Here is a 14,944-nt window from a genome sequence, read left to right as displayed (position 1 = left end):
GTGGCAAGGATGTAGAAGAGTTGGTGGACAAACACAGGGAAGAGCTAACCACTGAAGAGCTTGAAGAGCTTCATCTGGAACAACATCAGACCACAGCTCGGGAACTTGCTTCAGAGGAGGAAGAGGGAGTGGAGGAGGTGCTTTCTTCAGTGATTAAGGACATGAGTGCAAAGTGGAATGAGTTGCAAACTTTCGTTGAAAAGTATCACCATGACCAAGCTGAAACAAGCCATCTCTGCAGCAAGTTCAGTGACAGAACCATGTCCCACTTCAGGGAAATGTTAAAGAGGCGCCAGAAACAGAGGACTGTAGAGGTCCACTGACTCTCAAGCTGGTCCTAGTGGCATTACAAGACAGAGAAGGGAAGTAACCCCAGGGAAGGCTGTAATGCCTGAAGTCCTTATGAAGGGGGGATTCTCCTTCCAAATAATAACCCCAACTCCCTCTGGCCTCCTCCCTCTCTTCCAGATGCCATCACCAATCTTCAACAAAGGTAAGTAAAAATGTTATTTCATATGTTTATTTAAATTTATTACTAATTCTACTAGTACGTATGTTTGTTGTGTATATGTAAAACTAGTAGTAGGTTGGTAGACAGCAACCACCCAGGGAGGTACTACCGTCCTGCCAAGTGAGTGTAAAACGAAAGCCTGTAATTGTTTTACATGATGGTAGGATTGCTGGTGTCTTTTGTCTGTCTCATAAATATGCAAGATTACAGGCATGTCTTGCTACTTCTACTTACACTTAGGCCACACTACACATACATGTACACGTTTATTTATACACACTCATCCGAGTTTTCTTTGATTTTATCTTAATAGTTCTTGGTCTTATTACTTTTCCTTTTATATCCATGGGGAAGTGGAATAAGAATCTTTCCTCCGTAAGCCATGCGTGTTGTAAAAGTCAACTAAAATGCTGGGAACAATGGGCTAGTAACCCCTTTTCCTGTAAAGATTACTAAAAAGAATAAGAAGAAAATTGTCAAAGTGGGAAGTCTGAATGTGCGTGGATGTTGTGCAAATGATAAGAAAGAGATGATTGTGGATGTTATGAATGAGAAGAAACTGGATGTCCTGGCTTTAAGTGAAACAAAGCTGAAGGGGGTGGGAGAGTTTCAGTGGAGAGGAATAAATGGGATTAGGTCAGGGGTTTCAAATAGAGTTAGAGCTAAAGAAGGAGTAGCAATAATGTTGAAGGATAAGCTATGGCAGGAAAAGAGGGACTACAAATGTATAAATTCAAGGATTATGTGGAGTAAAATAAAGATTGGATGTGAAAAGTGGGTTATAGTAAGCGTGTATGCACCTGGAGAAGAGAAAAGTGTAGAGAGAGAGAGAGATTCTGGGAAATGTTGAGTGAATGCGTGGAGAGTTTTGAATCAAGTGTGAGAGTAATGGTGGTTGGGGATTTCAATGCTAAAGTGGGTAAAAATGTTATGGAGGGAGTAGTAGGTAAATTTGGGGTGCCAGGGGTAAATGTAAATGGGGAGCCTTTAATTGAGCTATGTGTAGAATGAAATTTGTTAATAAGTAATACATATTTTATGAAAAAGAGGATAAATAAATATACAAGGTATGATGTAGCACATAATGAAAGTAGTTTGTTAGATTATGTATTGGTGGATAAAAGGTTGATGGGTAGGCTCCAGGATGTACATGTTTATAGAGGGGCAACTGATATATCGGATCATTATTTAGTTGTAGCTACAGTTAGAGTAAGAGGTAGATAGGAAAAGAGGGAGGTGGCAACAACAAGTAAGAGGGAAGTGAAAGTGTATAAACTAAGGGAGGAGGAAGTTCGGGAGAGATACAAGCGACTATTGGCAGAAAGGTGGGCTAGTGCAAAGATGAGTAGTGGGGGGGTTGAGGAGGGTTGGAATAGTTTTAAAAATGCAGTATTAGAATGTGGGGCAGAAGTTTGTGGTTATAGGAGGGTGGGGGCAGGAGGAAAGAGGAGTGATTGGTGGAATGATGAAGTAAAGGGTGTGATAAAAGAGAAAAAGGTAGCTTATGAGAGGTTTTTACAAAGCAGAAGTGTTATAAGAAGAGCAGAGTATATGGAGAGTAAAAGAAAGGTGAAGAGAGTGGTGAGAGAGTGCAAAAGGAGAGCAGATGATAGAGTGGGAGAGGCATTGTCAAGAAATTTTAATGAAAATAAGAAAAAATTTTGGAGTGAGTTAAACAAGTTAAGAAAGCCTAGGGAAAGTATGGATTTGTCAGTTAAAAACAGAGTAGGGGAGTTAGTAGATGGGGAGAGGGAGGTATTAGGTAGATGGCGAGAATATTTTGAGGAACTTTTAAATGTTGAGGAAGAAAGGGAGGCGGTAATTTCATGCACTGGCCAGGGAGGTATACCATCTTTTAGGAGTGAAGAAGAGCAGAATGTAAGTGTGGTGGAGGTACGTGAGGCATTACGTAGAATGAAAGGGGGTAAAGCAGCTGGAACTGATGGGATCATGACAGAAATGTTAAAAGCAGGGGGGATATAGTGTTGGAGTGGTTGGTACTTTTATTTAATAAATGTATGAAAGAGGGGAAGGTACCTAGGGATTGGCGGAGAGCATGTATAGTCCCTTTATATAAAGGGAAAGGGGACAAAAGAGAATGTAAAAATTATAGAGGAATAAGTTTACTGAGTATACCAGGAAAAGTATATGGTAGGGTTATAATTGAAAGAATTAGAGGTAAGACAGAATGTAGGATTGCGGAAGAGCAGGGAGGCTTCAGAGTGGGTAGGGGATGTGTAGATCAAGTGTTTACATTGAAGCATATATGTGAACAGTATTTAGATAAAGGTAGGGAAGTTTTTATTGCATTTATGGATTTAGAAAAGGCATATGATAGAGTGGATAGAGGAGCAATGTGGCAGATGTTGCAAGTATATGGAATAGGTGGTAAGTTACTAAATGCTGTAAAGAGTTTTTATGAGGATAGTGAGGCTCAGGTTAGGGTGTGTAGAAGAGAGGGAGAATACTTCCCGGTAAAAGTAGGTCTTAGACAGGGATGTGTAATGTCACCATGGTTGTTTAATATATTTATAGATGGGGTTGTAAAAGAAGTAAATGCTAGGGTGTTCGGGAGAGGGCTGAGATTAAATTATGAGGAATCAAATTCAAAATGGGAATTGACAAAGTTACTTTTTGCTGATGATACTGTGCTTATGGGAGATTCTAAAGAAAAATTACAAAGGCTAGTGGATGAATTTGAGAATGTGTGTAAAGGTAGAAAGTTGAAAGTGAACATAGAAAAGAGTAAGGTGATGAGGGTATCAAATGATTTAGATAAAGAAAAATTTGATATCAAATTGGGGAGGAGGAGTATGGAAGAACTGAATGTTTTCAGATACTTGGGAGTTGACGTGTCGGCGGATGGATTTATGAAGGATGAGGTTAATCATAGAATTGATGAGGGAAAAAAGGTGAGTGGTGCATTGAGGTATATGTGGAGTCAAAAAGCGTTATCTATAGAGGCAAAGAAGGGAATGTATGAAAGTATAGTAGTACCAACACTCTTATATGGATGTGAAGCTTGGGTGGTAAATGCAGCAGCGAGGAGACGGTTGGAGGCAGTGGAGATGTCCTGTCTAAGGGCAATGTGTGGTGTAATTATTATGCAGCAAATTTGGAGTGTGGAAATTAGGAGAAGGTGTGGAGTTAATAAAAGCATTAGTCAGAGGGCTGAAGAGGGGTTGTTGAGGTGGTTTGGTTCATTTAGAGAGAATGGATCAAAGTAGAATGACATGGAAAGCATATAAATCTATAGGGGAAGGAAGGAGGGGTAGGGGTCGTCCTCGAAAGGGTTGGAAAGAGGGGGTAAAGGAGGTTTTGTGGGCGAGGGGCTTGGATTTCCAGCAAGCGTGCATGAGCGTGTTAGATAGGAGTGAATGGAGACGAATGATACTTGGGGCCTGACGATCTGTTGGAGTGTGAGCAGGGTAATATTTAGTGAAGGGATTCAGGGAAACCGGTTATTTTCATATAGTCGGACTTGAGTCCTGGAAATGGGAAGTACAATGCCTGCACTTTAAAGGAGGGGTTTGGGATATTGGCAGTTTGGAGGGATATGTTGTGTATCTTTATACGTATATGCTTCTGAACTGTTGTATTCTGAGCACCTCTGCAAAAGCAGTGATAATGTGTCAGTGTGGTGAAAGTGTTGAATGATGATGAAAGTATTTTCTTTTTGGGGATTTTCTTTCTTTTTTGGGTCACCCTGCCTCGGTGGGAGACGGCCGAATTGTTGAAAAAAAAAAAATGTAAAACTAGAATGTAATCTCTATAAAGTGTATTTTTTTGTGAATATTTTGGGTTTCTGGAATGGATTAATTGTATTTCCATTATTTCTTATGGGAAATATTGGTTCGACTTTCGAACATTTCGACTTTAGACCTAGCTCCTGGAACAGATTAAGTTTGAAACTCGAGGGTCCACTGTAAATAAATACAGGTCGGCCATCACTAATCCGGCATCACTGGGACCTGTAGTGTGCCATATTAGTGAGTTTGCCAGATTACAGAGTGGTTAGGTTAGAATACACTTAATTAACCTATCAACTGAGATTCTTTCTGCTGCATCTTCCTCGTTTTCGTCACTGCTTTCTCCTCCACTGGCTTGCTACTGTAGATTTACAACCATCTGCACAATTTCTGAGTCAATATAATGATGAAATTTTAAATTATGCTAGCTGAAATTAGTGCCGGAATACTGATGGAACCGGATAACTGATTGCCGGATTAGTGATGGTCGACCTGTAACTACTTTCACTGAATAAGTAAATATACAAATAATTACTATAACTAAATACCAGTACTGAAAAATCAATAAATGAATACAAGCAACAGACCTTCATGCTGGATAAATATCTTTAGTTTCACCTCCAGAGTAACTGCGTCTGAACCATCATATAGTCTAAATATCATAAAATGAACCACTGCAAGTTTAGGAGCACCTGTATACAATAATCATGAATTGCTGTACATGTTACTTACTTGTCCATCGGACTCAGGTCCATCCACCGCCACCAATATACATTCACCATTAGAAAGATCTGGAAGCACATTGACTCTTTTCCGCTCTTTCCGACTTGCTTTCTTCTCTTTCCGTTTTTCTTCCTGTATGAAGCATCATCATTAATTGAAATTAATCTTAAGCCTCAAATATGAAATAAACCAATTTAGGGAGTGTACACACAAATAACCCACACATAGGAGAAAGAAACTAATAACATTTTGGTCTGACTTGAACCGCGGACTATTAACCCTTAAACTGTCCAAACGTAGATCTATGTTCGCTCCCGTAGCACTCCGAATGTAGATCTACGTTCGGTTTTACATGCTTTCTTATGTAAAAGAAAACATAGATCTACATTTGGACAGTTTAAGGGTTAACTAGTCACATATTAACTAGTCACACACTGTATGATTAGTTAATGGGCCACATGGGTACGAAACATCGTCATAAGTTTCTCTGCATACTATGACGTCCTGTGCACGCATGCCTAAAGGTCACCCATCTATGTACAAGCATTGTATCGTGCTGAAATAAAGAATCTTTATTTTTCTTCTAAGTGCGAGTTATCTGTGTTTTGTTCCAGTCACGGTGTTGTGACTTTTTGCTCTTAATTCAGGGAGTTCTGTACGTGCTCTGGCTTTTCAGTAACAAAGTAAATAAAAGTCGAGAAAGATAGATGACGGATCAAAATGGAGTGCTGTCAACAATTGTGAAGAAATAACACTTTGCACAACAAAAAGACACAATTTTGTGACTGCACCAATACACAAATAACCTGCACACAGGTGAGAAAAAAGCTTACAGCAATGTTTCAGTCCAACTTTGTGAATCTGTAAATAGTCAAAATCGGACTGAAATGTCATATGCTTTTCTCTCCCCTATGTGCAAGTTATATAGGTTTTATTTGTGCTACAGAGTGCACCTTTTCAACACAACTTGATGACACAGCATTCAAAGTGGTGAAAGATGAACCTACATTATAATACAAGGGGAAGAAATACTTCATATTTGTCACAAAACTTATTGGAGGGAATAATACAACCCACGTAGCCCCTCTGAAAAGAAGGTAATAGAATAACCAAACATTGTTATTTTATCACGATAAACGTTTGTACAAAGGAGTGTAACAAAAGCCACTTTATATGCAGAGCATCTCGGGCAAACTTAAGACTAACTTAAGATTAATAAGGCAATAACAGTGCTGTAATTGTACATATGGTCATTAGGTGAGTTACAGTGAATACAAGAAAACTGGATATTCAACTACTTCATGCTATATGGCTTTAATGAGTTAGGTAGATAAGAGTTACAGTTTTGATATAGTATATAAAAAATACAGTAATACAGTAGCACAATTTAAAACAAAGGAGTTGAAACAATTTTAAGTTTGAAGTAATGATTAAATAGTTGAGCAATAATCAAGCACAGGGACTGACAACCTCAAATCTACGACTTGCAGGGTGATGGACTGATTACATCATCTTCACATCTCTACTGTTCCTGCCTATTTTCTGTATTCGACTGAAGAAGCCTACTGTGTAGGCGAAACGTTTCAGAATAAAGTTGCCTAGCTGTTGCCTATGTGTCTTGCCTACCAACCTGTCGGTATTGTATACCATTTTGATATTCACAATATACAATAATGAAATTGAAAGAATTTTAAGTATGAAATGATCAAATAGTTGAGCAGTCATAAATTATTTAGGAGTTTTTTGAGTAACTGGTAGGTGTTAAGTATAATGTTTGTCAGGTTAATTTTGAGTGATGAGGCGATTTCTAAGTTGGGCCTTAAATTGATTTGCAGGCAGAAGGGGCCCTTTAGTGTGTTCAGGCAATGAATTCCAGATCTTCGGGCCCCTTATGTGCATAGTATTTTTGCATAGGGAGCAGTGGCATCTCGTCCATAGGAGCTGCAGAGCTGCAGTCCCCCAGATGCTCACTGCTAGACGTATGACTTCATCAATTTTACACCAAAATAATTTGCAACTGACAAATATATTACAGGGAAAACCTGTTGTATGTTGTTTTCAATGTATTTATAAGCGGCTTTTTCATCTTTTTGTTGAAATGAGATAAAAATTATTAAAAACAGAAGTTCGATGCAGTACGATAATATAGGTATTACTGGCGCTACAAGCCGCCACTGACAGGGAGAGATGGACACAACTGATATCGAAGAGTGATTTGTACCATGTGTTACGCCCGTGTGTTCTGTTGTAGTTAACAAGGAGGAGTTTGAGAGGAGAGTTAATATTTGAGTATAATGCTGTGTGTGTAGTAGGCACAATAATAAGTGTGGATGTTTTGTATATTAAGCAAGTTAAGGCTTTTAAAAAGCGGTGAAGTGTGCTGTCTAGTGCAGGAGTTGATAATCAATCGCACTGCAGCTTTTTGTTGGGTCATTAAACGTTTAAGGTGATTTGCTGCGGTTGAGCCTCGTGCACAAATACCATAGGTGAGGTAAGGGTAAATGAGAGTGGTACAGAGCAAGAAGAGCCGTTTAAGGTACATAGTACCATATCATTGAAAGGATGCCTACTGTTTTGGAGACTTTTTTGGATATTTGCTGTATATGGGTCTGGAATTTGAGACATTATATGGAGGGTCAATTTATACTATCACAATCACTGTGAAGCACTAGGCTTACAGGGATCATACATTGCATGGGAACAGGAGGCAACAGTCGTATCCAAGAGGAAATTAGCTCAAATTTCTTGGATGAAGAGCCCTTACCCAAAGCATCAATGCACATTCTTTGATGTTATTTGATAGGCAAAAGTTGTACTGCAGATTATTCACATGTGATGGACACAAAACATCGAAGGTGATATGAAAAAGATCTGGAAAACTCTATCTGAAATTCTTGGAACTAAAAAGATATCCAAAAACAAAACAATCAAATTAACAAAATCAGACGAACCCCTACTCACTCCAACTGAAGCAGCAAACAGACTCGATGTTTTCTTCTCTATCATAGGAAAGAACCTAGCGAGCAAAATCCCAAGCTCAAACACCTGTCCATCAGACTACCTCACAAGCACCTACCCGAATACACTATTCCTAGTTCCTACCAACTCAACAGAAGTCTCATTCATCATCAACACCCTTAAAAACAAGGCAGGAGACATAAACAACTTGCCAACCTTTATGTACAAAAAAGCTTCTTAAGTATTGTCACCAATTATTGCAACACTCTTTAACAAATCCATTGAATCATCCGCCTTCCCAGCAATTCTCAAAATAGCGAGGGTCACCCTGCTCCACAAAGGAGGTGACCAAGCTGACTTGAATAACTATAGACCAATATCTAACTTACCACTGCTCTCTAAAATCTTTGAAAATTAATTCATAGACAGATCTATTCCTACCTCGTTTCACACAACATATTAAACCCTTGTCAGTTTGGATTCAGGAATAATAGAAGCACAAATGATGCTATCATATACATGCTAGAACTAATATACAGTGTATACGGCTCTCTAGAAGAAAGAAGTCCCGCTGGGAATTTTCGATGATTTACGTAAAGTAAAAGGACACAAGTGCAACTAATGTGACATTTATTGTGGCAACGTTTCGCTCTCCAGGAGCTTTATCAAGCCATTACTACTACTACTACTACTACTACCACTAGTGAACATCGAAATGGTACCTCACTAGTATTCACCTCACTCTGAGCCTTTATATACCCTCTGTGTCCATGTATTGTTTGTAATGGCTTGATAAAGCTCCTGGAGAGCGAAACGTTGCCACAATAAATGTCACATTAGTTGCACTTGTGTCCTTTTACTTTACATATTGTCGGTAATTCTACCAACTTTATTACGATTTACGTAAAGCTTTTGATACAGTCAACCATAAATTGCTCCACACTAAGTTAACATACTATGGTATAAGAGACCACTCCCTCAACTATCTAAAGTCATACCTTAGTAACATAACTCAATATGTGTACACAAATGATGCAAACTCTTCCGCTCAACCAATCACAGTAGGAGTCCCACAAGGAAGCGTCCTTGGACCACTCCTCTTTCTCATCTACATCAATGACCTACCGAATGTATCACAGCTACTCAAACCCATATTATTTGCAGATGACACTACATATGTCTTCTCCCACCCAAACACAGTCATACTCGCCAACACTGTCAATGCCAAATTGCAGAAAATATCTGCCTGGATGATGACTAATAAACTTACCCTGAATACTGACAAAACCTATTTCATTCAGTTTGGAAACAGAGCTGCAAATGTTACACTTAACATAATGCTAAACGGATCACCCGTCACAAGACTTGCAGAGGAAAAATTCCTAGGAATCCACCTTGACAGTAGCCTCAAGTTCCAGACACATATACAACAAATTACCAAGAAAATCTCTAAGACTGTAGACATACTATCAAAGATAAGGTACTATGTTCCACAGTCAGCTCTCCTGGCACTGTATCATTCACTCATCTACCCTTATCTCACATATGGAATTTGTGCATGGGGATCAACAACATTAAATCACCTAGTACCACTAATAACCCAGCAAAAGGCTGCAGTCAGGATGATAACAAATTCCCACTCGCGACAGCATACTCCACCAATATTCAAAAGTCTAAATTTGCTCACCATAAAGAACATCCACACTTATTCATGTGCGTACAACATACATAGAACAATACATGCAAACATAAACCCCCACTCAAACTTCTCCTCACCAACCTAAACAGGACACATGAGCACAACACAAGACACAGATCTCTTTTTGATGTACCCCGTGTCCATATCACACTGTGTAAAAACTCTATGCACATAAAGGGCCCCAAAATTTGGAATTCATTACCAGAAATATTTAAGTATCCCGGTCTGAAAATCAACTTAAGACTCTTCTCAAAAGCCACTTAATCACCCTAGACTAAATACTCAATACTTAGCATTACCAATAAATCTCCCAATTACCTAAATCTTAAAACCTCAAGACTAGACGACCAAGTTCATTTTTTTTTTTTCAACAAGTCGGTCGTCTCCCACCGAGGCAGGGTGACCCAAAAAAGAAAGAAAATCCCCAAAAAGAAAATACTTTCATCATCATTCAACACTTTCACCACACTCACAAATTATCAGTTTTTGCAGAGGTGCTCAGAATACAACAGTTTAGAAGCATATACGTATAAAGATACACAACATATCCCTCCAAACTGCCAATATCCCAAACCCCTCCTTTAAAGTGCAGGCATTGTACTTCCCATTTCCAGGACTCAAGTCCGACTATATGAAAATAACCGGTTTCCCTGAATCCCTTCGCTAAATATTACCCTGCTCACACTCCAACAGATCGTCAGGTCCCAAGTACCATTCGTCTCCATTCACTCCTATCTAACACGCTCACGCACACTTGCTGGAAGTCCAAGCCCCTCGCCCACAAAACCTCCTTTACCCCCTCTCTCCAACCCTTTTGAGGACGACCCCTACCCCTCCTTCCTTCCCCTATAGATTTATATGCTTTCCATGTCATTCTACTTTGATCCATTCTCTCTAAATGACCAAACCACCTCAACAACCCCTCTTCTGCCCTCTGACTAATGCTTTTATTAACTCCACACCTTTTCCTAATTTCCACACTCCGAATTTTCTGCATAATATTTACACCACACATTGCCCTTAGACAGGACATCTCCACTGCCTCCAACCGTCTCCTCGCTGTTGCATTTACCACCCAAGCTTCACATCCATATAAAAGTGTTGGTACTACTATACTTTCATACATTCCCTTCTTTGCCTCCATAGATAACGTTTTTCGACTCCACATATACCTCAACGCACCAGTCACCTTTTTTCCCTCATCAATTCTACGATTAACCTTATCCTTCATAAATCCATCCACCGACACGTCAACTCCCAAGTACATGTATCTGAAAACATTCACTTCTTCCATACTCCTCCTCCCCAATTTGATATCCAATTTTTATTTATCTAAATCATTTGATACCCTCATCACCTTACTCTTTTCTATGTTCACTTTCAACTTTCTACCTTTACACACATTCCCAAACTCATCCACTAACCTTTGCAATTTTTCTTTAGAATCTCCCATAAGCACAGTATCATCAGCAAAAAATAACTGTGTCAATTCCCATTTTGAATTTGATTCCCCAAAATTTAATCCCACCCCTCTCCCGAACACCCAAGTTCATACACTGACTAATTACCACATAGAAATATAAATACCTACCAAAAACAGTATTACCCTACACCAAATTGTAGCATTCTCATACTGTAAATTACTTTTAGCAAATCACAATGTTATATTCCCATAATATAATTTCAATATTTACTTTTGAACCTGTTGTCCATTGTCAACAGGAATATAATTGAATCATGTTTCATAAAAAGTATTTTTTGAAAATATGATAAAAGAGAAAAAGGTAGCTTATGAGAGGTATTTATAAAGTAGAAGTCTTATAAGAAGAGCAGAGTATATGGAGAGTAAAAGAAAGGTGAAGAGAGTGGTGAGAGAGTGCAAAAGGAGAGCAGATGATAGAGTGGGAGAGGCACTGTCAAGAAATTTCAATGAAAATAAGAAAAAATTTTGGAGTGAGTTAAACAAGTTAAGAAAGCCTAGGGAAAGTATGGATTTGTCAGTTAAAAACAGAGTATGGGAGTTAGTAGATGGGGAGAGGGAGGTTTTGGGTAGATGGCGAGAATATTTTGAGGAACTTTTAAATGTAAATGAAGAAAGGGAGGCGGTAATTTCATGCATTGGCCAGGGAGGTATACCATCTTTTAGGAGTGAAGAAGAACAGGATGAGTGTGGGGAAGGTGCGTGAGGTATTACATAGAATGAAAGGGGGTAAAGCAGCTGGAACTGACGGGATCATGACAGAAATGTTAAAAGTAGGGAGGGACATAGTGCTGGAGTGGTTGGTATTTTTGTTTAATAAATGTATGAAAGAGGGGAAGGTACCTAGGGATTGGCAGAGAGCGTGTATAGTCCCTTTATATAAATGGAAGGGGGACAAAAGAGATTGTAAAAATAATAGAGGAATAAGTTTATTGAGTATACCAGGAAAAGTGTACAGTAGGGTTAATATTGAAAGAATTAGAGGTAAGACAGAATGTAGAATTGTGGATGAGCAAGGAGGTTTTAGAGTGGGTAGGGGATGTGTAGATCAAGTGTTCACATTGAAGCATATATGTGAACAGTATTTAGATAAAGGTAGGGAAGTTTTTATTGCATTTATGGATTTAGAAAAGGCATATGATAGAGTGGATAGGGAAGCAATGTGGCAGATGTTGCAAGTATATGGAATAGGTGGTAAGTTATTAAATGCTGTAAAGAGTTTTTATGAGGATAGTGAGGCTCAGGTTAGGGTGTGTAGAAGAGAGGGAGACTACTTCCCGGTAAAAGTAGGTCTTAGACAGGGATGTGTAATGTCACCATGGTTGTTTAATATATTTATAGATGGGGTTGTAAAAGAAGTAAATGCTAGGGTGTTCGGGAGAGGGGTGGGATTAAATTATGGGGAATTAAATACAAAATGAGAAGTGACACAGTTAATTTTTGCTGATGATACTGTGCTTATGGGAGATTATAAAGAAAAATTGCAAAGGTTAGTGGACGAATTTGGGAGTGTGTGTGAAGGTAGAAAGTTGAAAGTGAACATAGAAAAGAGTAAGGTGATGAGGGTATCAAATGATTTAAATAAAGAAAAATTTATTATCAAATTGGGGAGGAGTATGGAAGAAGTGAATGTTTTCAGATATTTGGGAGTTGATGTGTCAGCGGATGGATTTATGAAGGATGAGGTTAATCACAGAATTGATGAAGGAAAAAAGGTGACTGGTGTATTGAGGTATATGTGGAGGCAAAAAATGTTATCTATGGAGGCAAAGAAGGGAATGTATGAAAGTACAGTAGTACCAACACTCTTATATGGGCGTGAAGCTTGGGTTGTAAATGCTGCAGCAAGGGGCAGTTGGAGGCAATGGAGATGTTCTGTCTAAGGGCTATGTGTGGTGTAAATATTATGCAGAAAATTCGGAGTGTGGAAATTAGGAGAAAGTGTGGAGTTAATAAAAGTATTAGTCAGAGGGCTGAAGAGGGTTTGTTGAGGTGGTCTGGTCATTTAGAGAGAATGGATCAAAGTAGAATGACATGGAGAGCATATAAATCTGTAGGGGAAGGAAGGCGGGTTAGGGGTCGTCCTCGAAAAGGTTGAATGGAAGGGGTAAAGGAGGTGTTGCGGGCGAGTGGTTTGGACTTCCAGCAAGCGTGCGTGAGCGTGTCAGATAGGAGTGAATGGAGACGAGTGGTATTTGGGACCTGACGAGCTCTTGGAGTGTGAGCAGGGTAATATTTAGTGAAGGGATTCAGGGAAACTGGTTATTTTATATAACCGGACTTGAGTCCTGGAAATGGGAAGTACAATGCCTGCACTCTAAAGGAGGGATTTGTGATACTGGCAGTTTGGGGGATATTTTTTTATTATTATCACACTGGCCGATTCCCACCAAGGCAGGGTGGCCCGAAAAAGAAAAACTTTCACCATCATTCACTCCATCACTGTCTTGCCAGAAGGGTGCTTTACACTACAGTTTTTAAACTGCAACATTAACACCCCTCCTTCAGAGTGCAGGCACTGTACTTCCCATCTCCAGGACTCAAGTCCGGCCTGCCAGTTTCCCTGAACCCCTTCATAAATGTTACTTTGCTCACACTCCAACAGCACGTCAAGTATTAAAAACCATTTGTCTCCATTCACTCCTATCAAACACGCTCACGCATGCCTGCTGGAAGTCCAAGCCCCTCGCACACAAAACCTCCTTTACCCCCTCCCTCCAACCTTTCCTAGGCCGACCCCTACCCCGCCTTCCTTCCACTACAGACTGATACACTCTGTTTCGCTCCATTCTCTCTACATGTCCAAACCACCTCTACAACCCTTTGGGGGATATATGGTGTATTTTTTACGTATATACTTCTAAACTTATAGGTAGTGGGTTGGTAAACAGCAACCACCCAGGGAGGTACTACCGTCCTGCCAAGTGATTGTAAAACGAAAGCCTGTAATTGTTTTACATGATGGTAGGATTGCTGGTGTCCATTTTTCTGTCTCATAAACATGCAAGGTTTCAGGTACGTCTTGCTACTTCTATTTACACTTAGGTCACACTACACATACATGTACAAGCATATATATACACACCTCTCTGGGTTTTCTTCGATTTTCTCACTAATTCTTGTTTTTGTATATTTCCTCTTATCTCCATGGGGAAGTGGAACAGAATTCTTCCTCCATAAGCTATGCGTGTTGTAAGAGGCAACTAAAATGCCAGGAGCAAGGGTCTAGTAACCCCTTCTCCTGTATATACTGCTAAATGTAAAAGGAGAAGCTTTTGTTTTTCCTTTTGGGCCACCTCACCTCGGTGGGATACGGCCAGTGTGTTAAAAGAAAGAAGATTTCTAAACTGTTGTATTCTGGGCACCTCTGCAAAAACAGTGATAATGTGTGAGTGAGGTGAAAGTGTTGAATGATGATGAAAGTATTTTCTTTTTGGGGATTTTCTTTCTTTTTGGGTCACCCTGCTTTGGTGGGAGACGGCCGACTTATTGAAAAAAAAATTAATATATCCTTTGGTTTATATAAATTAGATTCATTTATAATTAATAGAACTATTGTACAATTATGATAAATTTCTTTAGTGTTAAGTAGTCAGTAAGCCATTAAATTAAGTCAGCCCATAATGCCTAGGCATAATAGAGGCTCTCTTTACACTGCAACTCATTATTGTAAATACATAATCTCAGTGTACTACTTGCAAATAAATAAATAAATTTGAATTTGAATTTGAAGTAAAGAATATATTCATGGGTAAGTGCTAAACCCATAAGGGTTATAGAGCACCTGAGGAATAGATGATAATTAGATTTGCTTTGAGAAAGGG

General features: G+C 39.2%; 1 protein-coding gene across 1 annotated transcript in view; it reads right to left on the bottom strand.

Annotated features, from left to right (window-relative positions):
• Positions 1–14,944, bottom strand: part of LOC128697227 (uncharacterized protein F54F2.9) — an 86,799-nt gene that overhangs the window by 34,768 nt on the left and 37,087 nt on the right. Inside the window, exon 6 of the mRNA XM_053788818.2 lies at positions 4,993–5,115. Within this exon, the coding sequence (XP_053644793.1) occupies positions 4,993–5,115 (123 nt within the window). The remainder of the gene's footprint in view (positions 1–4,992; positions 5,116–14,944) is intronic.

Source organism: Cherax quadricarinatus, chromosome 89, assembly GCF_038502225.1.
Source record: "Cherax quadricarinatus isolate ZL_2023a chromosome 89, ASM3850222v1, whole genome shotgun sequence".
NCBI lineage: Eukaryota > Metazoa > Arthropoda > Malacostraca > Decapoda > Parastacidae > Cherax > Cherax quadricarinatus.
The sequence above is the reverse complement of the archived record's forward strand: the minus strand, read 5'-3'. Positions and strand labels throughout refer to the sequence as shown.